The following is a 26144-nucleotide window of genomic DNA, read 5'->3' on the forward strand; positions in this document are numbered from 1 at the left end:
CACCTTATAGACTAACAGATATTTTGGAGCATAAGCTTTCATGGGCAAAGACCCACTCCATCAGATCCATGAGCTCTGTAGATTTCAGGAGCACTTTCAGCAGTTACCAAAAGTCAGTTGTTCAGTCCTGACTGATGGTCTGTTTGCTTCCAGAGTTAAGACGACCGAGGTCTGAACCCTCCAACTACTACAGCAGTGAGTGTCAGAAGGATTACCCAGCACCCAAAAAACATAAACTGAATCCTGAGTGTTTCCAGGCCCGTCAAGAGAAGCTGCTGTCCACAGCACTGAGCCTGGAACAGCCGAGTGTCAGGAAGCAGAGTTCCAGTTCCAAGCAGTCCATCCCTGAGACAATCAGCCCCAGTGAAGGGATAAGGGACTATGGCAGAGAGCTCTCCCAGCACAGCCCAGAAGTTGCTGGGTACCGGGCCTCCGGTGGCCAGGCTGGAATAAAGTGGAACCCAAAAGACATTTATATTGGCGTGTCTGCCGTGCAGGTGACAGGAAGCCCAAAGCGACTTGTGCTGGGGAAGGACACTGGAGCCCACCGGTTACGTCAGCGGGAGCAGATGAATGTGCTGATGATGGCTGACAGGGAGATAGTGGATGGGGAGCTGCTTTCCTATCGCGACAGTGTTGAGAATGAGGATTGCTTACAGCACATAGATGACTTGCAGGTAAACATTTACAAAATCACAGCCAGACCAGGTGAGGCAAATATGTCCCCCTGTGTCAGCCTCATTGACCATATCTGACTGCCCTCTGTGCTCTAGTGGGAGCCCAGTCAAACCAGTCAGGGAAGATGTTCTTGCAGCTAAAAAGCCCAAGACATACTTTGTAAAAGTTTATGGTTCTTGCAAACTCTGCACATTCCTCTCTGACAGTAAGTGGTGTCTTGTCAGTCCAGTTGTAAGGTGAGGGTTAGCATGAATGATGATGCATTGCATTGCACAGCATTAGTTGGACAGTCAGAAAGTTCTGCCCATTTGAAAAATTCTGCCAGTGACAGTGGAAATTTCCATTTTGAAATGACTGGAAGCAAAGTAGAGGGATGTGCTAAGGGTCCCTGCCATGGGTGGCCAGTGCTGTGATGTCTTCTATACAGAACAGCTGCAGAGAGCTGGAGACACTTGGTTTGTTGTCTCCCTTAGGTCAGGCTGAGTGTAGCTTGAGAGCTGACTGTGCACTGAACTTAGAGCCCGCTCCCTGCCCTTGCTCTGCTCCTGCCCACCTCTTCTGGAGAGTGCAGCGGAGGTCCCCCCAATCCACCAGAGCAGTGCTACACTGATGATGAGTTGGGGGGTGAGCACTGAGGGGTATATGTGACCCCTCGTGCACTCCCCTCCCCCTTACACCGATCACCCTGACTACAATAGGAGCAGGAAAACTCCTTGGCCTCAGGGCCACATTTCAGTATGGAAATGGAGTGTCAGGCCATGAATGCTCATGAAACTGGGGGTGGAGTCTAAAGTTCCTGTGAGCACACAGCTGCCTCTTAAGCCTCATGCATACAAAGCAGAGGCACTGCTCCTTACCAGCACCAATCCACGGGTGCAGAGGTGCCTCTTCCCAGCATCCTGCCCCAGCATGGATCTGTCCCAAGCTTGCCGTGACTGAGGGAGAGGCACTTCTCCCCTGGCCATGCCCAGCCCCAGCAGAGACTTGCTGCAGCTGGGGAATGGCACCCATCCCACAGCCAGAGCCATAGGAAGAGGTGGGGCAGCTGCCCCAGACCGTGTGCTTTTGGGGGCCCCACGGTGGCAGTCCCAGCCATCCTATGGACAGGAGGAGAGAGGGTTACTTGTGGCTGGGGCCAAGGTCAGGTTGGGGGAATTACCTGGGGATGGGGGTTGCTTGTGGTGGTGGTTGCAGCAGCAGCAGCAGCAGCAGGGGTTACCTCCGCTCCCACCCCATCTAGCACTCACTATGCAGGCGGTGGGAGCATCAGCCTGCTCTGCTTCTCCGTCCTACCAGCCCACTGTGCCTGGCTTCTCTGCAGGAAGGCAGTGGAGTAGAGCCGGCTGCAGGTGCTACTCCCACTGCCTGCATAGTGAGTGGGGTTGGGGAGGCAACTTCCTGCTGGTACTGCTGTGACCACACACAGACCCCAGCCCCGTTGCTGGGGGAAGGGGTAAAAGGGTAGAGTGGGGGCAGAGCAGGGGAGAGGTTGGGCCTGGGGCTCCAGGGGGGAAGGTGTTGCCCCAGGCCTTGCCCCCAGGGCGCTGTTGGGGGTTGCCTCAGGCCCTGCCCACAGCCCAACTCCTCCACCAGAGCTGCTGCAGCTGGGGAGAGGGGCCTGTCACCCGGGCCTGAGCTGCTGCACTGGGAGGGGGCTTGAGGTCTCCTCTCTCTCTTTAATAGCCTACAATTTAAGGTTGAAATCTGTGGTGCTACAGCTGGTCTGCTATATTGCTGTACTGGCCTTAGTCATAGCAACAGAGTCTAGCAAAAGAAAGTGTGACATACAAAACATGAATATTTATTTCTAAATTAAAAGCCATAAGGGAGCATTAAGTGTAGCAATATAGAGGGAGACACCCACCAGTCTGGAACTGGTTAACTGGAATGGAGCTGGAGGTAATATGATACAAACATTGCTTGAACTCTGAACTTGTGTCCTCTTCCACTGTCTTCCCTGTCTCCTCATCTCAAAAAAGATATATTGGCATTGGAAAAGGTTCAGAAAATGGCAACAAAAATGATTAGGGGTTTGGAATGTGTGCCATACAAAGGAAGATTAAAAAGACTGGGACTTTTTAGCTTATTAAAAAGGAGACTAAGGGGGGTCTACAAAATAATGGCAGGTGTGGAGAAAATGAATAAGGAAGAGTTACTTACATCTTCCCATAACATAAGAACTAGGGGTCACCAAATGGAATTAATAGGTAGCAGGTTTAAAACAAAAAAGGAAGTTTTTCTTCATGCAGCACATAGTAGGCCTATGGAACTCCTTGCCAGAGGATGTTGTGAAGACCAGGACTTTTAATGGGGTTCAAAAAAGAGCTAAGTAAATTCATGGAGGTTAGGTCCATCAGTGCTTATTAGCCAGGATGGGTAGAAATTGTATCTCTAACCTCTGCTTGTAAAAGGCTAGAAATGGATGAAGGAGAGGTATCACTCAGTGACTACCTGTTTTGTTCACTTCCTCTGGGACATTTGTCATTGGCCTCTCTTGGAAGACAGGATATTGGGCTAGTTGGACCTTTGCTCTGACCCAGTATGGCCAATCTTATCTTCTTATGTCTGTTTCATGAGAGCACAAGTATGTTCTAGGTACCAGAATATGCTGAAAAAGTATGCAGCAGTGACAGTGTCTCTCGTTTCCATGGGTACAAAACAAGGCCTCAGTCTGTGGAGATCTTCAGACTTGTAAAGGAAGATCCATGCTTGTTAAATTCTGTCCCTCCTTGTTGCTGACTGCCTAACCAGTGCAAATTAGTTGCTAGGGTTCAAAGCCTCTCTCTCGCTCTCTCTCCTAATGATCACAAGCTATGCACAGTCACCTCTCAGCCATCCAGCACAGGCCTCTCAAAGCTGTGAGAACTGTAGCTCAGCTACCACTTACGGCAGTGTAATTTGTCACTGGCTGTGAATGTCACCCACTGTGCAAGGTAAGCTGTACTTATCTAAGCACCAGAGTGGACAGTGCTCTGCTTGTGGGAGGGCTTCTACCCCATCCAGAGCTACTGCTGCCTGGGAATGGAGTAACTTGTCTACAGGACAGCTCTGTCAGCATCGAGCACCATATGCCAGGGATCTTACAGCTGCATAGCCACGCCCGTGCAGGGACACCATTGTAAGCTCTTTAGTGTAGACAGAGCCTTAGACTGAAGCCAGTGACCGTTTTGCTTGAATGAGCTATTCAGGATCATGTCCAGGGAACAACTCACTTTCCACACACGTGGCTGGGCCTTGTGCTCCCCCTGGGCTAAAGCTGTGAGTGAGCCATTTCACTACAGAGGAATTATCAGACGTTGGCTCTTGCTCTTGTCTGCCCCTTCCCAGGTGAACATGATGACACTTGCAGAGCACATCATTGAAGCAACTCCTGATAGGATCAAGCGGGAGAATTTTGTGCCAACGGAGTCACCGCTGGTGGAGAGGACAGACAGTGCTGCCATGAACACCACAATGAGCTGGCTGGCCAGTTACCTTGCTGATGTCGATCATATACCAAGTGCTGCACAGATAAGGTGAGAGACACTAGCTGCATAGCAGGTTGGGCATGGCCCTGTGTCACTGTTCGTCTGCCATTTTGTGCCGTGTGTTGTCTTTGATCTTGGGTTTTGCTTTTGAGCTGGTTTTAATGCAGGTAATTCTAGGACAGACACAATTGGTCTTACACATGCAAACCTCAAGCAATGTAAGCAAGTGCCTTTACGCCTGCCTTTGTTAGGTACAACTGTACATTGACAGAAAACTGCAAGAAGACAGATCCTTTCAGACCACAGGTTCTTGTTTGAGACCATGAGGAAAGCCCATCTGGTTGAACAGCAGAGGCTGTTTGGCTCTATGTTTGTAATTATTGGGGTTACTCTGTAGCTGACTGCTAGGGAGCCAATAACATGCCTGGCATACATCTCTGAGGTAGCCCCTGTAAGTGCTTCAGCACCTAGGCTGTGTAGGGGCTAGGGGCAGTGGCAGGGGCTAGCCTTGCTGACAGCAGTTCTGGGCCCTGTGGCAGAACTGTCAGTCGGCCATCGTGTATATGAGCCACACCTGTGAGAACACAGTCTGCCTGCCCTTTGGGCTGTACTGCGTATGAGCGGGCTGGTGCCCAGCAAGCTCTCCACAGAGCCAGTGCTTTTACATGCCTGCCCAGTAGAGTTGCCAGCTGTCTAATCAAGCAAACCCAAAGACCCTTACCCAGCTCCCCCACCCTTTCTCTGAGGCCCTGGTTCTGTCCTGCCATTCTCTGAGGCACTGTCCCACCTCCATTATTCATTTTTCAGCCTCATTCATATTTAACAAGCTGGGGTAAGGGTGAAGATGTGGAATGTGGGCACTGGAAGGGAGTGTGGGTGCAGCGGGTATGCACAAACCTGCCGACAGAGAGGGTTGGAAAGCTGAGCCCAGCGTTTCAAAGGGGACTGGAGTTCTGGCACTGCTGAAGCTCCAGGCCCCTTTGAAACACTGCAGAGCGCTGTGCGCTGCTCTGCAGACGGTTCTGAGGGAGCATGGGGTGGGCAAGGCCTGACTGCCCTAAGCTTTACCCCTTCCACTCTTGGTCCCACCACTTCTGGGGTGGAGAGCTGGGCTCCCCTCCCGCCTTGGCCCTCCTTCCACATTACCCCTGGGCCTATTGGCGCTGCTGGCTGTAGGCTCCAGGAAGGAGTGTGGGTGCAGGAGGGTGTGGGGTGTGGGCTTCAGGAGTTTGGGCCTGGGAGGGAGTTCAGGTGCAAGTGGGGGTGGTCCATAAGGGCATTTGGGCCCATGAGGAATGCAGGCTCTGGGAGGGTGTTTGGGCCAGGGAGCAGGGAAACATGAATTCCTTACCTCTTGCTAGCTTCATCAGAAAGGGGGAGATGACAGTGAGGAGTGTTAGCCAATCCATATAGCATCCCACAAGACGGGTGGGCATTAATGTTTCATGGAGGACCACTCCAAGAATTTGGTATGTGGTCAAGGGCTGCACTCTTCCATAGTATTAATGGAGGAGGTGCAGAGTCTGGGGTGGAAGTTGGGTGCAGAAGGGAGCTTGGGGTAGGGGGTTGGGGCGCTGGGTCTGGGAAGGGGTTGTGCCCTTGGCAGGAGTGCAGGAGGAGGTTCCGGGGTTTGGGTTTGTGATTGCAGGGATTGGGAGGGGTTTTTGACTTAGAGGAGGGGTGTAGTAGGTACTCTGTCATGTCCAACAATGACATCAAGGAGGGGTGTAGAGTCTGCTTTTCTATAACCTATTGTCCCTTTTGTGCCTCTTGTTTCAGAAGTCTGTATAGTGAACCCCTGACCCCTTCTTCAAACACCAGCTTGAGCCCTGTAGGCTCACCAATCAGTGAAATAGCTTTTGAGAAACCCAGCCTTCCTTCAGCAGCAGATTGGTCAGAATTTCTGAGTGCATCCACCAGTGAAAGGGTAGAGAATGAGTTTGCACAATTAACTCTGTCTGATCACGAGCAAAGAGAACTCTATGAAGCTGCCAGACTCGTCCAGACAGTGTTCAGAAAATACAAGGTAAGTAGCAGGAGCATCCCAGCTGCTTTGCCTTGGGAGTGTGGAAGTTGCACCTTGGGCCATCCTTAGGCATACGAAGCCATGTGGGGCACACTGGCAGCTGGAGAGAAGCAGTGGTTTCCCCTACAAAGTGCCACTGCTCTCTGGTCAGCAGCATGGCTGCCCAGGGCTCTAGCCCAGGCTCACACCACCCATGTCTTCTGCCCTGGGCTGTAGATGAGCCTCCCTCCCTGCCCTGCTCCAGAATTGCCAACGGACCAGATGCTATTGCAGCAAACAACATCCAGTCCAGGAGAGTTGGCAACACCCTGCTCTTCCTCAGATCTCCCAACAGAGTGGCTGCTCCCCACTGGGGAGAGGTGGATGGCAGTGCTGGGCTGTGTAGAGTACCAGCACTGGAAGAGACAGATGGTCCTAGTTAAAAATCAAATGTAGGATATGTATGTCTTAGACAAAATAATTCCCACTCTGTATCTTGTGTAACCCTGCAAATTCTTACCAGGAGGCTCACAGGCTGCTGACACTTGTCTAACAAGCTAGTGTAATGGGGAGATGGGTTGATAGTTTAGCATGTAGCAATGCTTCATCCTCAACAATGTGGCAATCCACAAGCACGGTAGGAAAATACCCGCCAGTCTTTGTTCAGCTGCCAGATTGTGAAGAACTACAAAAAGATCTCAGCAAACTGAGTGATTGGGCAGCAAAATGGCAAATGAAATTTAATGTGGGTAAGTGTAAGGTAATGCATGTTGGAAAAAATAACCCAAATTACACGTACTACATGATGGGGTCAAATTTAGCTACGACAGATCAGGAAAGGGATCTTGGATCTAGTGGTGTTCCCCAGGGCTCAGTCCTGGGACCGATCCTGTTCAACTTGTTCATCAATGATCTAGAAAATGAGGTAAGCAGTGAGGTGGCAAAGTTTGCAGATGACACCAAGTTGTTCAGGACAGTCAAAAGCAAAAGGGATTGTGAAGAACTACAAAAAGATCTCAGCAAACTGAGTGATTGGGCAGCAAAATGGCAAATGAAATTTAATGTGGGTAAGTGTAAGGTAATGCATGTTGGAAAAAATAACCCAAATTACACGTACTACATGATGGGGTCAAATTTAGCTACGACAGATCAGGAAAGGGATCTTGGAGTTATAGTGGATAGTTCTCTGAAGACATCCACGCAGTGTGCAGCGGCAGTTAGTAAGGCAAATAGGATGTTAGGAATTATTAAAAAAGGGATCGATAATAAGACAAAAGATATCATACTTCCCCTATATAAAACTATGGTACGCCCACATCTCGAGTACTGCGTGCAGATGTGGTCTCCTCACCTCAAAAAAGATATATTGGCATTAGAAAAGGTTCAGAAAAGGGCGACTAAGATGATTAGGGGCTTGGAAAGGGTCCCATATGGGGAGAGGCTAGAGAGACTGGGACTTTTCAGTTTGGAAAAGAGGCGATTGAGGGGCGATATGATAGAGGTATATAAAATCATGAATGGTGTGGAGAAAGTGAATATAGAAAAATTATTTACCTTTTCCCATAATACAAGAACTAGGGGACACCAAATGAAATTGATGGGTAGTAGGTTCAAAACTAATAAAAGGAAATTTTTCTTCACACAGCGCACAGTCAACCTGTGGAACTCCTTGCCCGAGGAGGCTGTGAAGGCCAGGACTCTCTTAGGGTTTAAAAAAGAGCTTGATAAATTTTTGCAGGTCAGGTCCATAAAGACAGAACAGGTCGTGCGGGTGGCGGAGTGGTACTATATGTGAAGGATAATATAGAATCAAATGAAGTAAAAATCCTAAAGGAATCAAAATGTTCCATAGAATCATTATGGATAACAATTCATTCCTCTAATATGAATATGGCATTAGGAATATATTACCGACCACCTAACCAGGACAGTGATAGTGATGCTGAAATGTTAAGGGAGATTAGAGAGGCTATCAAAATAAAAAACACAGTAATAATAGGAGATTTCAATTATCCCCATATTGATTGGGTGCATGTCACCTCAGGACGGGATTCAGAGATTAAATTTCTTGATGCCTTAAATGACTGCTTCTTGGAGCAGCTAGTACAGGAACCCACAAGGGGAGAGTCGATTCTCGATCTAGTCTTGACTGGAACGCAGGATCTGGTCCAAGAGGTAACTGTTACTGGACCGCTTGGAAATAGTGACCACAATATAATAACTTTTAATATTCCTGTGTTGGGAAGAACACCGCAGCGGTCAAACACTCTGGCATTTAATTTCAAAAAGGGGAATTACACTAAAATGAGGAAGCTAGTTAAACAGAAACTAAAAGGTAGAGTAATTAAACTAAAATCCCTGGAAGCTGCATGGAAACTGTTTAAAGACACCATACTAGAGGCCCAACTTAAATGTATACCCCAAATAAAAAAACACAGTAAGAGACCTAACAAAGAACCACCATGGCTAAACAGCCATGTTAAAAAGGCAGTGAGAGAGAAAAGGGCAGCTTTTAAAAAGTGGAAGTCAAATCCTAGTGAGGAAAATAGAAAGGAACATAAACACTCCCAAATTAACTGTCATAATGTAGTAAGAAAAGCCAAAAAAGAGTTTGAGGAACAGCTAGCCAAAAATTCAAAAAACAATAGTAAAATGTTTTTTAAATACATTAGAAGCAGGAAGCCTGCTAAAAAAGCAGTGGGGCCCTTGGATGATAAAGATATAAAAGGAGCGATCAAGGAAGACAGTGCCATTGCGGAGCGATTAAATGATTTCTTTGCTTCAGTCTTCACGGCTGAAGATGATACAGAGGTTCCTAAATCTGAGCCAGCCTTTTTAGGCGACAAATCTGAGGAACTCACTCAGATTGAAGTGACATTAGAGGAGGTTTTGGAATTAATTGATAAGCTGAATAGTAACAAGTCTCCAGGACCAGATGGCATTCACCCAAGGGTTCTGAAAGAACTCAAATGTGAAATTGCGGAGTTATTAACAGTGGTTTGTAACCTATCCTTTAAATCCACTTTGGTACCAAATGACTGGAAGACGGCCAATATAACACCAATATTTAAAAAAGGCTCTAGAGGAGATCCTGGCAATTATAGACCGATAAGTTTAACATCAGTACCAGGTAAATTAGTAGAAACACTAGTAAAGAGTAAAATTGCAAGGCACATAGAAGAGCACGAATTGTTGGGCAAAAGTCAGCATGGTTTCTGCAGAGGGAAGTCGTGTCTGTCTAATCTATTAGAATTCTTTGAAGGGGTTAATAAACATGCGGACAAGGGGCACCCAGTGGACATAATATACCTAGATTTCCAGAAAGCCTTTGACACGGTCCCACACCAAAGGCTTTTATGTAAATTAGGTGGTCATGGGATAGGAGGAAAGGTCCTTTCATGGATCGGGAATTGGTTAAAAGACAGAAAACAAAGGGTTGGAATAAATGGTAAATTTTCACAATGGAGGGGGGTAACTAGTGGTGTTCCCCAGGGCTCAGTCCTGGGACCGATCCTGTTCAACTTGTTCATCAATGATCTAGAAAATGAGGTAAGCAGTGAGGTGGCAAAGTTTGCAGATGACACCAAGTTGTTCAGGACAGTCAAAAGCAAAAGGGATTGTGAAGAACTACAAAAAGATCTCAGCAAACTGAGTGATTGGGCAGCAAAATGGCAAATGAAATTTAATGTGGGTAAGTGTAAGGTAATGCATGTTGGAAAAAATAACCCAAATTACACGTACTACATGATGGGGTCAAATTTAGCTACGACAGATCAGGAAAGGGATCTTGGAGTTATAGTGGATAGTTCTCTGAAGACATCCACGCAGTGTGCAGCGGCAGTTAGTAAGGCAAATAGGATGTTAGGAATTATTAAAAAAGGGATCGATAATAAGACAAAAGATATCATACTTCCCCTATATAAAACTATGGTACGCCCACATCTCGAGTACTGCGTGCAGATGTGGTCTCCTCACCTCAAAAAAGATATATTGGCATTAGAAAAGGTTCAGAAAAGGGCGACTAAGATGATTAGGGGCTTGGAAAGGGTCCCATATGGGGAGAGGCTAGAGAGACTGGGACTTTTCAGTTTGGAAAAGAGGCGATTGAGGGGCGATATGATAGAGGTATATAAAATCATGAATGGTGTGGAGAAAGTGAATATAGAAAAATTATTTACCTTTTCCCATAATACAAGAACTAGGGGACACCAAATGAAATTGATGGGTAGTAGGTTCAAAACTAATAAAAGGAAATTTTTCTTCACACAGCGCACAGTCAACCTGTGGAACTCCTTGCCCGAGGAGGCTGTGAAGGCCAGGACTCTCTTAGGGTTTAAAAAAGAGCTTGATAAATTTTTGCAGGTCAGGTCCATAAATGGCTATTAGCCAGGGATAAAGTATGGTGCCCTAGCCTTCATAACAAGGGCAGGAGATGGATGGCAGGAGATAAATCACTTGTCTTCTGTTCTCCTTCTCTGGGGCACCTGGCATTGGCCACCGTCGGCAGATGGGATGCTGGGCTTGATGGACCTTTGGTCTGACCCAGTATGGCCATTCTTATGTTCTTATGTTCTTATGTTCAAGCCACCCCGCAAGCTGCCAAAGTCATTATTTATCATTGAGCAAGGTGTGTTCCATTGCTCTCAGAAATCACTGAGAGAAACCCCTGCTTTATTGTCCTCCCTCCCTGCCCTTGGCTAGAATGGAAAACGAGGGAACTGCCCCGAGAAGAGATGCTCATGCTGAGACTGCAGAGGGCTTTTAATTCTTATCCTCTCTCCTGTTTCTTCAGCATGCTATATGCTGACTCATTGCTTTTGCACTGTTTCTCACAGGGCCGTCCTCTCCGAGAACAGCAGGAAGTGGCTGCTGCTATCATTCAGCGTTGTTACAGAAAATACAAACAGGTAAGCAAGGAATTGAGCTTCTGTGAAACAGTATGCACCTGTGAATACTACTAATAGATTCCACATATATTGGGAACTGATCCAGAGACTGTCTCTCCAATGCATGTTTTTTTTAACATGCAGTGATAAATATGCAGATTGTGTTTTAGTTAAGTTCACAAGCGAAGAAAAATCACATTGTAAATCTAATTTCACAAGGTGTTTCTTTGACAACATTTTACTTTATGCATTTTCCCTGTTTTATTATATACAGTATTATCAAACAGTACTGCAACTTCTCAACATGCTAGTAATGACCTGGTCTGAAACTAGAGCAACTCTGTGTATAGTTGCACATTTGGAGCAAGGAACAAGCTGTATGCCTGTATATTAATATTTGATTAGTTAGCACAGTGATTGTGTTGCACTTCTGACTAGTTGCTTTCCCGATTTCATTGTGAAGTTAAAATGGTTTTGTGCTTAAGAGCAGTAAGCCTGCAGGAAGGAAGGGGGAAACACTTGCCAAGTTTTAAATGTGCAGAGTCCAGCATTTCACTTGATATAGTTTGTCTTCTGACTGACACCTTTCAACACTCTTTAGTCTGGGGCCAAGTTATAGGTTGAGTTCTCAGCCCCAGAGATGTATGTTTGTTTGTTTTTAAGTGGGAACAATGAGGAACCCATTAGCACTAGCTCAGACACACTTCTTCACCCAACTCAGACTGAAATCAAGGATGACAATACCGAAGACAGGCCCTTACATCACATTCCATTAGAAACATTTATTGGGGAAACCAAGAGAGTGTTTGCTTTTTGGCTGTCAGTTCTTTATTTACAGATCTAACATTAATCTTGTATTTTCTCTTTTTCCCCAAGCTTACTTGGATAGCCTTGAAGGTAATGAATCAACAAACACTGCCTTGGAAACCATTCCTTGTGGGTTACAAACTTGCACATTCAGTATAAACCAGAAAAACCTGGCTTTCAGTGAAATTATTTGACAACGCCAAGGAGTGAATGTTTGTGTCAGCTAGACTGCTCTGTGACAGACACAGATCCCCATTGTAAGATGGAGATTGGGGCTGTTACCATGTTGATAGAGAAGCAGAATAAATATTTCTAAACATATTTATTGAGCAGTGATGGGCTGAGATGAGAGGACTGTATCAGTGCTAACTCTTAATGAAGAAATATTTTACTCTACAGCTATCCTTAGTGTTATCTTTATGAACAACAAGCACCTTTACCGTCCACAATGCTCTGAGTCATTAAATTGCTCCCAGTGCTACTAGGATCTGTTAGGTTCCATTATTTGCCTCACTGGTCATGGGAACCAAAAGAGAATATTGATCTGAACAGCCTCATAAACAATCACATCAGTGCCATGTCTGCATCCATAACTATTTTTAATTTTCAGCCTTAAAAATATGTGCACTGAATTGCCAATTACAATGCAACTTGTGTGTTACTGCTAATACAGTCACTGTCCTGTGATAATGTGTTGTGACTGTAACAGCCTGTCTTCTACCTGTGCAGTACCCTGACCATGGCAATAAGCAATCCATTCAGTGTTTCCCGATGCTCTCAGAGTATGCAGGACACAAGAGTGCATGCTGGTATTTCGTGGGAGGTGTGCTGTTATATGAAGAAGAGTATGTGTCTTCCTAGAACTCTCCTTCCACTCCCATGATCATCCTACACCAGACTTCATATTGGGTCAAAGCACTCTTTTGTCAAGGTGAACGTGGCTTTCATGATGCACCTAGATTGGGTGGCGAGACTCACTTGAGTGAAGCTAGCTACTGTGTCCCTTGTTCTCCCAGCTCCCACCATCCTGAAAAGAGAGTGAGTGGAGGATTTTTGAGATTTGGGCTGGCCCAGGGATTTGTAATGCATAGGCGACAAAACAGTTGAGTGTATCTCACAAGTTTAGATGCAGACCAAGGTGGTATCTTAATAGAGCTCAAGGCTATGATTCTCTCATCTCATGTTATGTATTATTATATGAAATCACTGGATTGTTTACATTAATGGCTGCAGATCTAAACAAACATAGCTAGTGTGTCACTGTTCCACTTTAAGCCCTTCTGTTCAGGAGCTTGTAACTCAGCCCTAGAAAATAAAAAACGACAACAAAATGTGCCAACAACTGCTTAAGAGTGAATTTTGGTAAATGATCTGAAGTGGGTCTGTCCCACAAAACCTCATCACCTAATAAATTATTTTGTTAGTCTTTAAAGTGCTACATGACTGATTTTTGGTTTTGGTAAATGTTAGTGTTACTCCGTAATGATATGATGGGTTGGTTTGTTGTAAGAGCAGACAACTCTCTGAAGTGTGATATAAAACTGTCAGTTTTAGAGAAATGGCTGCTGCCCATGTGTCTCATCTTTCCTGTAATTAGATGAGCAGTGCATTAAAGGCCTGCAAACTGGGGATATTTGACATATTCTTCAAAAGACCAGTGCACAGCGAGTCTGCTCTACATATCTATTTGGTTCATTAAATATGGTCTTCACATATCAGTCCCAGTCTGCATTTAGCACTTAGAAAGCAAATCATGTACAATTTTAAATATTCCTGAATGCAGATGACTATCATGTGCCAACATCATCTTCACTGCTTATTTTGAAGGGAGAAAATGCAAAATAGATTCTTGCCTTTAGAGAGTTGTTTCTTCTCCTCTTTAGCTGCTCTGTAGAAAGCTATGTAATATGTGTCTTTTGTTATGCATGGCAAACCCTGTTATAGTATTCAGCACTATCTAACACAATAGCTGAGCAATGTGCAGCTCCCATTTTCAATTAATAGACCCAGGCCATTGATGTCTGGCTGTGTTCCATGGAGGGACTTAATCTAATATGTTCCAAGTGAGGTGCATTCTGCCCATCTTTACCAATCTTTCTCATGGGAACTTAGGAGCATCAGAATTTAGTCCATTCAAAATATCACTTTCATTTGGATATAAATGGTAATGAGCAGCCCAAATAGTGCAGTGTTGTATTCATGTCTTATTTCCTGAAGATCATAAACTACAAATGATATGAACATCACAAAGCAAAAGAATTTTTAAGTGATCTCCTTAAAAGGTCATTTCCTAACTGAGAAATATTAGAGAATATTTTTCAGCATATTTACTATAGGTATTTGTCAGCATCTTGTGCATAGTAAGTTATGCATTAGAAATATAAGTACCTGCTACTGTAGACTGGATGCAAAATTAGAACAGGTATTCATGACTCAAGTTAAAACATCTCTGCTGTATCTACATTAGTACTTAAGCCATTGTCACCAACTTGAAATATAAATAAATACTCTCGGCACAACTGTATCATCATTGGCAGATGCTATACTATAGGTACTAATTTTTTCTACTGTAAGCTAGACCCTAGAATTAACCCTATAACTGTACCCCAGTTTTTCACAGGACCATATTTCAGATAGTTCCCAGTCAGTGAGAAGATGCTAAGTTTGACCTCACTTTCTCCTTGTAATCCTTCCACCATCACATTCCAGTAGGGCAAGGGCCTGGGAAACCTGCTTCCTGCTGAAATACCTTAGCCTCTCTTTGTCTCCTTTGTAGTATGCACTTTATAAAAAGATGACACAAGCTGCCATCCTTATCCAGAGCAAATTCAGAAGCTATTATGAACAGAAAAAATTCCAGCAGAGCCGAAGAGCCGCAGTGCTGATCCAGCAGTACTATCGCAGCTACAAAGAATGTGGGAAGAGGAGACAAAACCGTAGAGCAGCTGCCATTGTACAACAAAAACTTAGGTAGGTCTGTGGTGAAAGGCTGAAAATTTACTCTCATGAGAAAGAGCAGAGGGGAATTAAGCTAGCAGGTAGAGAAAATGGAGGCGCTCAGACAAACTGAGCTGTCCTGCAAGAACTAAAATGCAGGAACAACCCAGATGTTCTTCTCCTAGTTATTCCTGTTGGTGCAGTTTGTAGATCATGAACACGGGCATAAAACAGGTAAGAAGCCCAATGCAAAAACTAAATAAAACTGACTGCTTCTTTTGAAATGAGAACTGTGTACTGACTGAGAAGTGGAGATCTCTACAGCAGGGTTAGCTAACAGGATCGCTGCAGCATGTGTACAAGTTCTGCTGGCTTTGAGGTTCCCCTGGAAGTCTGTTTTTAGAACAGACAGTTCACTTAGTTTATTTTCTCATTTTGGAGTGTGAATGGGCTCATATGGAAGGCAAATTTATAAGCATCTTAGGGACTCAAGACATCATGAGCAATGCATAAAAATCAGTTTTAAAATTAAGGTGACAATTAGATATCAAATGAGAATGTAAGCAATGGTAAATGCAAGTAGTAAAAATCTTACTCTCTTCCTACACAAATGAGATAAGGGAGAAGGAAATATAAATGCTTAAGGAAATGCTTAAGAGCTTATACTGTTTGTATGTTAATATCTACCAAAGCCCTGGGCAATGCCACATTTTACAAGTAAATAAGGTGAGAAATGCACAGTACGTACATAAAGATTAGTCTCCCATTTAGTACCCTTTTTCCTCAAGGTCACCAACATTCTGATGTTCCCTTGTTTGTGTTTAGAAGCAGTCTGCTCACCAAGAAGCAGGATCAAGCTGCTCGCAAGATCATGCGGTTTTTACGACGCTGCCGCCACAGGTATGAAATTATTTTTATATAGATATTTCTTGTCTGTCAGTCATAGGCCATCCCTAGAGCATTGCAATAGGTGCAGCATAAGATCCTGAGTAGATTAGACCAGCATTGCTGCAAATCACGCCCATCATCAAGTAACAAAACCTAGATGCTTACAAAGAACACGGGGGAAAAAAACCTCTTGATTGGAATGATCACTAAGACATGTTTAGCTGCCTTGCAGATGTGGTGAATCGGCCAAGGCTGTGATGAGAGGAAGCAGAACAAAAATTCTTAGTTATACTCCTTACTTTACTGACGTTAGGCTTGAGGGACCCTGGAGGAGAGTTCAGCTGAACGATAGATTGTTTTTCTATAGACAGGCTATGCCCTAATTGCCCCAGAATTTTCATTGCACCTAAATCTCCTGGTGTAGCATGTCATAGCATTCTCCACGTTGCAAGCGTCTCTACTTAAGGCACTGGTATACATTTACTGGCCTCACAATAGGGATGAATCTGATTTTAATCAAGAAAATTTGAGCCCCACAGCCTTCTAAGACAAGTCATTGCAAAGGTCAACCATGCCAAATGTGTAAATGAACATCAGAGTGGAATATAAATACATAAAGGACAAAGGTCTAACAGTACCAGCAGCTCAGGACAACACTGATTCAATTGTTTGCTTGCAACATGTGGCAGTTGGGACTCCCATAACAGTACTTGATTGCATTTAGGCACTGCATTTAGGTTGCTTTCATTAGTTAACAAAATGATTCTATTTGTGATTAACTTGTCAGCCAAAACAAGTAGAATGAATTCAGCTCTTAAGGCATTTGCCTCTTCCACAGTAACCACACACTTATGTCACCTAGGCCGTGTCTACACGTGCCCCAAACTTCGAAATGGCCACGCAAAAGGCCATTTCGAAGTTTACTAATGAAGCGCTGAAATGCATATTCAGCGCTTCATTAGCATGCGGGCGGCCGCGGCGCTTCGAAATTGACGTGTGTTGCCGCCACGCGCCGCGTCCAGACGGGGCTCCTTTTCGAAAGGACCCCGCCTACTTCGAAGTCCCCTTATGGGGCTAAGGGAATAGTGGGAATAAGGGAACTTCGAAGTAGGCGGGGTCCTTTCGAAAAGGAGCCCCGTGTGGCCGCGCCGCACGGCGGCAAGGCACGTCAATTTCGAAGCGCCACTGCCGCCCGCATGCTAATGAAGCGCTGAATATGCATTTCAGTGCTTCATTAGTAAACTTCGAAATGGCCATTTGCATGGCCATTTCGAAGTTTGGGTCACGTGTAGACGTAGCCCTAGTAGGAGAAGGTAAAATACTTGGAAGCTAGTTAGTCCATAGTATGTTTAGTTAAGGCCAGTGCTGATTCAGCAAACCATGTTCTGAAATGGATGAAAGTATGCGGTGTCACTAATATTTAGGTATAGGGTTTTAAAAATACTCCTCTTTGTATGAGGTCAGATACAGACTGGCGAGGCTGTTGTAGCCCCCGTAGTGGGCAGATTCACATGGCAAGCAGCTGATGCAGCTGAAGAGAAAATCTGTTGTTGGTTTCTAAACTAGCTGCAAATGCTTTTGATGGTAACACAGCTTTTTATCACAGTGTGGCTGGCTTATCCTTCACCACAGTATGGCAGCCAGAGGGGAGCTCAAAGGTTCATGTGCTCATTCTCCAGACAGATCTAGAAATTGTAGCTCCCCCACCCAGATCTCCTCAAAGGCAAGGAAGTCCACATTGAAGTTTTGTGTCCTCTTCCCCATGGCCAGTGGGGCACACCTGCCAGAGGCTGTTGTGTTCAGGTGACTTTAACACCCTGTAAATGCACTTGGCACATACTGAAAGTATCCTGTAAAATTAGCCATAGTACAGAATCTCCTACCAAGGAGCCAGATACTAAGACCACACCACCATTCCCAGGCTTTTCAATAGGTCAGTCTCTTCCTTTGCCTGTCACTTGTGCAACTCTGGCTACTTCTTCTGTCCTAGACCCTTCTCCTATCAGCCTCTCCTCAGTTGCCTGTTTCCTTAAAGTGAGGGTCTGCATGCTCATATGTACCTCAGGCCCATGAACTGATAGACCTTTCTTATGCCTTTGGGTCAGTTCCTAGCAATGTCTGGTGAGGTGGGTCACTCTCTAGCTGTGTAGGGAGAGAAGGTGTCAAGTCTTGGTTGCATTTAAATAATAAAAAAGCAAGTGGGGGAGGAAATTGAACGTCACCCAGGCTGCATCTAGACTTACCTTGAAGGTAGATGGCTGTTAAGTAATTTTTGGTATGCCAGCGGTGTACGAAAAATTGACTTTGCAGCCGTCGACTTCTGTGCCTGTCTTCACAGCAGAAGGTTGAGGGGAGCACTCCTCCCGTCGACTTTCCTTACTACCATGTGGCACAGGAGGAGTTCCAGGGTTGATGTTGACCCTGGAATGCGCCATTTTGCACATGTGCAAAACGACACCCCAGAAGATCAACCTGGACCGGTCGATCTTGTCTGGTAAGTGTATATGTAGCCACTGAGATTGTCTCTTCTCTTCTCAGGTGCTCTGGCTTTAGATCTCTGCCCTGTCCCTTCTTGAGAGCAGTTCTTTCTCTGAGGTCAGAGGACTAATGCACTGCCTTGTAATGGAGATAAACGTAGTTTTGGAATGAATTCCTCATTCTTGGCTGGAATTAAACAAAAAGAAATCCTTGACTCCATTTCCAAGGAGGAAATATTTCCCAAATTACCAGGTTTTCTCTCCTGAACTGAAAATCTGTCCATACCCTTTGAGTGCTATGCACATGCTTCTGCCTAGTCTGTGTATGTGCCTTATTTGGGCAATTGGAAAAACTAAACATTGATATTTCCTTATTACGAATATTATTTACCAAAGAATTTTACCTTGAGGCATCCTGGCAGTGGAGAAAATCACAGAAGTTTCAAAACCTCATTACCCACTGAAACAGCAGAAGAATTCTGTATAAAAACCATGGTCTGAAAAGGACACACAAAGAATAGTATAGTGTGGTTACTGGGCATTTTATGTTATTGATTTGGGGAGTGTACCAGATTCATTAGTAGAATTATTAGAGTAAAATTGATTTTATTCTCTTAGAAATTTAAAAGTTAGCACACCAAAAAGAGAAGGTTCCCAGCTCCAGTGATGATCACACGGGTGAGCCGGCACATTCTGAAGTCTAAACTTTGTTAACTGTTCTTGATGTTCTTGGTGGTAGTGGGGAAATGTGACTATTGACCCGTGGCTCTCAAATAATGTGATGAAGGTACTCTTCTTGTCTCTGAAAATTTGCATCACCACACAAGATACATGATGATTGATGCACTATGAACAGCTTAGAGAGAAAAAAAAAGAGTAATAGGAAAAGAGCGAGAGAACCTAGCAGTGTAAGAAAAGTAAGACTTAGATACAGGTCTATCAGCTAATGGAGAGGAAGAAAGAAAGAAAGCTAGGTCTTGGCCTAGAGCCATCATATTGAGAATGAAGCCCATGAACTCTTCAGTTACACAAGTTATTTAAGCATGTAACCATATGAGTGAAAATCTGCTAATTCTGCATTTTTAAAAATTTGCTTTAACTTAGTTCTGTTAGCCACATTTCAAAAGTGGAACTGGATCCTGGAAATAATGTTTGCTACGAGATTATTCTGTTCCCTTTATTCAATATTCAGTTAAGTCATTTCCTTGGGCTTTCTCCTGGTAACTGTCTGACTCTGATATTTGGTCTAAATCTGTTCAAGTTAATTATGAAAAGTCCCTTTCTGTCCAGATCCAAAATAGTTCTAATGAGCCTCCCGTGTTTTATCATAGAATCGTAAGGCTGGAAGGCACCGCAGGAGGTCATCTAGTCCAGCCCCCTGCTTCAAGCCAGGACTTAAAAATCTCTAGGGATGAAGAATCCACCACCTCTCTAGGCAACTAGATGAGACCTTAAGTGGAGCAAACCTAATTTATACCAGCTGGGAATCTGACTCAGCATGTTTAAGGACTACACTAGTGTCCTTAAACATTAAATATTCATTAATTTTCACTTAATACAATAGCTGAGAAAACAGTTCAGATGCCATTGAGTCAGTTCATGAGAGAGATTTATAGTTCTTCAAGTGATTGCTCATGTCCATTCCATGTTAGATGTGGGTGCTTGCCACCTGCGCAAGTGCCAGAAATTTTCCCTGCATGGTATCCATAGAGGACTGGCTCTGGTGCCCTCCAGAGTGACACCCACATGACACAGTATAATGGCCACTTGCTGCCAGTGACAGTACTGGAATGTTCTGCTGCTTTCTGGTAGCTATGTTTGCTTCATTCATTTCTACGAACTTCTCTTGTCTTGTAGTTGATAGTTGTCCCATAGTGTTGACTAGTTAGTTAGTTGGTCTTGGACAGGAATCTGCCTAGGAATGGGACGTGCCCTATTCCCCACGCTTTAAGCCCTGTGATCACTCAAAGCACCCCATGCCCATCACTGATCCTCACAATAGTTGCTTAAGGTGTCTGGGAGAAGGACACATAAGTGACAAGAATTGCATTTGTAGATTTTTCAAATACTGGAAAGAAAAGGAGAGAGAAATTCATCTCCAGGCATTCTTGATGGAGTCAGCATTAACTCCAGCACTGGAGTAGAGGTCCAACTTGACTCCAAGCACTGCAGCATCTATACAGATTGCCCCACTGGTGCCGTTGTCAAGCAAGCACCAATCCCTCTGTCTGCTCCTTTTGAAGAAGTCCAATCAACAGACAAGGGGAAGATCTCCTACCTCCTGTAGGGGAAAAGAGAGGGCTAGAAGAGAGTCAAGACTTCTGCTGGGTGGTTCAACTCCTGCATCAAGGTGTTGGGCCCTGGTTCAAGCCAAGCTGTCCAGTCTATGTCAAACTGTGTCTGTCTCACCAGTGTCGATGGTCTCTGCCGATTAGAAGTCCTTTTGATGTGTGAGTTCTTACAGGCAACATGGGAGATCCTGAGACTGCCAGTGCTGCCCACACCAGTCCAGGTGGTACTCCAACCTAAGGGAAAAATTTGCCATGGGACCTTTCTGCAGGTCTCTATATCAGTGGCAAGGCATGTAGAAGAGCACAAATTGCTGGGCAAAAGTCAGCATGGTTTCTGCAGAGGGAAGTTGTGTCTAACTAATCTATTAGAATTCTTTGAAGGGGTTAATAAACATGCGGACAAGGGGCACCCAGTGGACATAATATACCTAGATTTCCAGAAAGCCTTTGACACGGTCCCACACCAAAGGCTTTTATGTAAATTAGGCGGTCATGGGATAGGAGGAAAGATCCTTTCATGGATCGGGAATTGGTTAAAAGACAGAAAACAAAGGGTTGGAATAAATGGTAAATTTTCACAATGGAGGCGGGTAACTAGTGGTGTTCCCCAGGGGTCAGTCCTGGGACCGATCCTGTTCAACTTGTTCATCAATGATCTAGAAAATGAGGTAAGCAGTGAGGTGGCAAAGTTTGCAGATGACACCAAGTTGTTCAGGACAGTCAAAAGCAAAAGGGATTGTGAAGAACTACAAAAAGATCTCAGCAAACTGAGTGATTGGGCAGCAAAATGACAAATGAAATTTAATGTGGGTAAGTGTAAGGTAATGCACATTGGAAAAAATAACCCAAATTACACGTACAACATGATGGGGTCAAATTTAGCTACGACAGATCAGGAAAGGGATCTTGGAGTTATAGTGGATAGTTCTCTGAAGACATCCACGCAGTGTGCAGCGGCAGTTAGTAAAGCAAATAGGATGTTAGGAATTATTAAAAAAGGGATCGATAATAAGACAAAAGATATCATACTTCCCCTATATAAAACTATGGTACGCCCACATCTTGAGTACTGCGTGCAGATGTGGTCTCCTCACCTCAAAAAAGATATATTGGCATTAGAAAGGTTCAGAAAAGGGCGACTAAGATGATTAGGGGTTTGGAATGGGTCCCATATGGGGAGAGGCTAGAGAGACTGGGACTTTTCAGTCTGGAAAAGAGGCGATTGAGGGGCGATATGATAGAGGTATATAAAATCATGAATGATGTGGATAAAGTGAATATAGAGAAATTATTTACCTTTTCCCATGATACAAGAACTAGGGGACACCAAATGAAATTGATGGGTAGTAGGTTCAAAACTAATAGAAGGAAATTTTTCTTCACACAGCGCACAGTCAACCTGTGGAACTCCTTGCCGGAGGAGGCTGTGAAGGCCAGGACTCTGTTAGGGTTTAAAAAAGAGCTCAATAAATTTTTGCAGGTTAGGTCCATAAATGGCTATTAGCCAGGGGTAAAGTATGGTGCCCTAGCCTTCAGTACAAGGGCAGGAGATGGATGGCAGGAGATAAATCACTTGATCATTGTCTTCTGTTCTCCTTCTCTGGGGCACCTGGCATTGGCCACCATCGGCAGACGGGATGCTGGGCTGGATGGACCTTTGGTCTGACCCAGTATGGTCATTCTTATGTTCTTATGTTCTTCATGAGGGATGTCCTGCCAGCCCTCTCTCTCTCTGAGCTGTCATGCCTCATGTATGGGGAGACAAGCGCAGAAAATTCCATTTTGATCTCTGGACCTGGGGTGTTGGCAGCAGAAGTCCAGGAACAGCTTGCCAGTTACCTGGCGCAGATCCGTGGATTCGTGCACCCATCAACAGGAGCATTGGCACTTGTCCCTCATCTGTCCCACACATCTGCACTGGTTGCACAAATGCTCAGGTGAGCTCCCATCAGCAGCTGTCAGTGTGATACCCATCCCCACAGTCAGGGAGCTTCTTGGTCCCTCTCTAGATCCAGGTACCATTTGAGCAACACAAGGAGTGGACTGCCAAAGTATTGGCTCAAATCCTCTGAGTGCCTGCAGTCCCAGAGTCCCTGTGCTGGGCACTTGACCCATTCTGACCATTTGACCACCTGGCCATGAACTCTCTAATTGTGGAGGTAGTTAACCAAAGAGTGAGGTAGGGACAGCTCACAGCTACCCCTAAAAATAAAGACTCCAGAAGACTGGATTTATTTGGTCAAAAGGTTTATTTGTCCTCTAGCCTGCAGGTCGGTAGCCAACCACCAAGCTCTTCCTGACCACTGTGATTACAACATGTGATGGGCTGTGACCTAAATTGGAGGCCTCACTTCCCAAAGGGGCCATACCAGAATTCAAGGCAATCCCTGATAAGGGTCCAGCAGTTGTGAGAATGACCCTCTAGGCAGTGTTAGACATGGTAGATTCCATGATTTGCACTTTGGCTTCAGCCATCTCTTCAGGGTGGGCTGCTCCTCTCTAGCCTGTCGACAGAAGCTCAGCAGTCGCTGCAGGATCAATGACCAGGCCATGTTTGTGGAGCAAACTGACACTAAGCTCCACAGGCTTAAGGACTTTTGTACTACTGTGAAGACCCTAGGGTTATATGTCCCTGCTCCAGCCTTTGAGCCATTTAAGCCGCAGTAATCACAGGGCCAAGAGATCCAGTCTCAACAATACCTGCCTTGTAGGAAGAGTAAGGGCTATAGGCGCTGCCCAAGCCACCCACCCCCACCCTGTACCCAATCAGGCTCAACATCCACCAAGAAAGAGGCTAAGAGATCGTTTTGAGGGCGTGCCTGAAGGTGACCTACCAGACTATACCTTGGATCCACCCTCCTTGGTTTTTCCAATCCCCCTTCCTTTTTCCTCCCTGCATTATCTCAGGCTGCTGTTTCTCAGTATGGTGCCACATGGGTATACGCTTCAGTTTATTTCTGTGCCTTCCTCCCACCCCTTCATCCCCATTTCTCCTCAGTGACCCCACACACAGGAGGTAAAAGGGTTACTGTAGATAGGGGCAGTGGAAAAGGTTCCTCATGACTTCTTGAACAGGGGGTTCTGTTCCCAATATTTTCTGATTTCAACGGCCTCGGGTGGTCTGCTGCCCATATTGGAACTGAGAGATCTTAACAAACACCTACACAAACTGAAGTTTTGCAGGGCCTCCCTAGCCTCCATCATCTCCTCCCTGGAGACAGGTAAGCTACCCGCAATTTGAAGGCTGCATGCTTTCATACAGCCATCTTCCCAGACCACAGATGTTTTCTAAGATTCATTGTGGGTCTCGAACGCTTACCAGTTTGCAGTCCTCCAGTACAGGTTTGTGACAAAACCAAGGATGCCTGTCAGTGGTAGCTCCTTTCCTGAGATGTCAGGGTATCCAAATATATCCAGAGCTTGACATCTGAGCCATCAAGAGCTGGTCCAAGTCTCAAGTTCAAAGGAATGTCATAGTGCTGCAGGTCACATGCAGATCTTTCAGCCCACTTGTGAATGACAAAAAGTCAACATTACATCTGTGGCAGTGGCTAGAGATCGTTGGAGCAGTGCTGGACTCCAGACCCAACAGAGGGTTTCTCCAACAGGAAAAATTCCAGACCCTGGTGCACCTCATCATAGAGCTCACCACCTTTCCCCGACTATGACTAGGGTATATCTATTCATGCACCTGTGTCATCCACCATGACAGGTTTTGGATGCAGCCAGTGCAGCAGTCCTAGTCCAAGGGCCATCAGGAGAAGATCACTATCATCCTGCCCACAATACTCACCTCGTTGGAAGGGTGGAACAACCCCAGAGTGGTTCTGGAAGGCATTCTGTTCTACAGTCCCTTTCACTTGATCAATCTGATTTCAGACTCCTTGAACCTTGGATGGAGAGAACATCTCAGTGACCTCCAGACTCCAGGCAGATAGTACACAGAAGAGATGACGTTCATCAGTGTCAAAGAATTCAGGGCAGTCCTTCTAGTTGGCATAGTCTTCCTCCTGCATCTATCAGGCAAGGTGGTTGAGAGCGTAGCCAGATAACACATCGCTCAACAGGCAATGAGGAACACAGTCATCAACTCTCTGCCAAGAGAAGTCCACCATTTGTGGGATTTCTGCATTGCTCATATAGAATCATAGAATCATAGAAGAGTAGGACTGGAAGGGACCTCGAGAGGCCATCGAGTCCAGCCCCCTGCCCTCATGGCAGGACCAAGCATTTTCTAGACCATCCCTGAAAGCCATCTATCTAACCTCTTCTTAAATAGCTCCAGTGATGGAGATTCTACCACCTCCCTTGGCAATTCGTTCCAGTGTTTGATCACCCTGACAGTTAGGAACTTTTTCCTAATGTCCAGCCTGAACCTCCCCTGCTGCAATTTCAGTCCATTGCCTCTTGTTCTATCCTCAGAGGCAAGGAAGAACAAGTTCCCTCCCTCTGCCTTATGACACCCTTTTAAATACCTGAAAACTGCTATCATGTCCCCCCTCAATCTTCTCTTTTCCAAACTAAACAAGCCCAATTCTTTCAGCCTTTCTTCATAGGTCATGTTCTCTAGACCTTTGATCATTCTCGTTGCTCTCCTCTGGACCCTCTCCAATTTCTCCACATCCTTCCTGAACTGTGGTGCCCAGAACTGGACACAATACTCCAGCTGAGGCCTAACCAGCGCAGAGTAGAGCGGGAGAATTACTTCTCGTGTCTTGTTCACGACACACCTGTTAATGCATCCTAGAATCATGTTTGCCTTTTTCGCAACAGCATCACACTGTTGACTCATATTTAGCTTGTGGTCCACTATAACCCCCAGATCCCTTTCTGCTGTTCTCATTCCTCGGCAGTCCTTTCCCATTCTGTATGTGTGACACTGATTATTTCTTCCCAAGTGGAGCACTTTGCATTTGTCCTTATTAAACTTCATCCTGTTTACCTCAGCCCATTTCTCCAGTTTATCCAGATCCTTTTGAATTATGACCCTGTCCTCCAAAGAAGTTGCAACCCCTCCCAGCTTGGTATCATCTGCAAACTTAATAAGTGTACTTTCTATGTCAATATCTAAATCGTTAATGAAGATATTGAATGGAACCGGTCCTAAAACAGACCCCTGCGGAACCCCACTAGTTACACTTTTCCAGCCGGATTGAAAACCATTAGTAACTACTCTCTGGGTACGGTTATCCAGCCAGTTGTTCACCCACCTTATAGTAGCCCCATCTAAGTTGTATTTGCATAGTTTATTGATAAGTATATTATGTGAGACCGTGTCAAATGCTTTACTGAAGTCTAGGTATACCACATCCACCGCTTCTCCCTTATCCACAAGACTCGTTATTCTATCAAAGAAATCTATTAGATTGCTTTGACATGATCTGTTTTTAACAAAGACATGCTGGCTGTTCCCTAGCACCTTACCACGTTCCAAATGCTTGCAGATGATTTCTTTAATTACCTGCTCCATTAGTTTTCCTGGCACAGAAGTTAAGCGGACTGGTCTGTAGTTTCCCGGGTTATTCTTGTTCCCCTTTTTATCAATGGGTACTATATTTGCCCTTTTCCAGTCTTCTGGAATCTCTCCCGTCTCCCACGATTTACCAAAAATGATTGCTAAAGGCTCAGATACCTCTTCTGTCAGCTCCTTGAGGATTCTAGGATGCATTTCATCAGGCCCTGGTGATTTGCAGACATCTAATTTTTCT

General features: G+C 45.1%; 1 protein-coding gene across 2 annotated transcripts in view; it reads left to right on the plus strand.

Annotated features, from left to right (window-relative positions):
- CAMTA1 (calmodulin binding transcription activator 1) overlaps window positions 1-26144 on the plus strand; it is a 1240930-nt gene that overhangs the window by 1176311 nt on the left and 38475 nt on the right. For both annotated transcript variants that reach the window (XM_075017972.1, XM_075017973.1), the window contains 7 exons: window positions 154-677; window positions 4006-4193; window positions 5925-6171; window positions 10986-11057; window positions 11913-11933; window positions 14620-14813; window positions 15606-15680. In XM_075017972.1, the coding sequence (XP_074874073.1) occupies window positions 154-677; window positions 4006-4193; window positions 5925-6171; window positions 10986-11057; window positions 11913-11933; window positions 14620-14813; window positions 15606-15680 (1321 nt within the window). The remainder of the gene's footprint in view (window positions 1-153; window positions 678-4005; window positions 4194-5924; window positions 6172-10985; window positions 11058-11912; window positions 11934-14619; window positions 14814-15605; window positions 15681-26144) is intronic.

The sequence above is a fragment of the Carettochelys insculpta genome, chromosome 23 (assembly GCF_033958435.1).
Source record: "Carettochelys insculpta isolate YL-2023 chromosome 23, ASM3395843v1, whole genome shotgun sequence".
In the NCBI taxonomy this organism is placed as follows: domain Eukaryota; kingdom Metazoa; phylum Chordata; order Testudines; family Carettochelyidae; genus Carettochelys; species Carettochelys insculpta.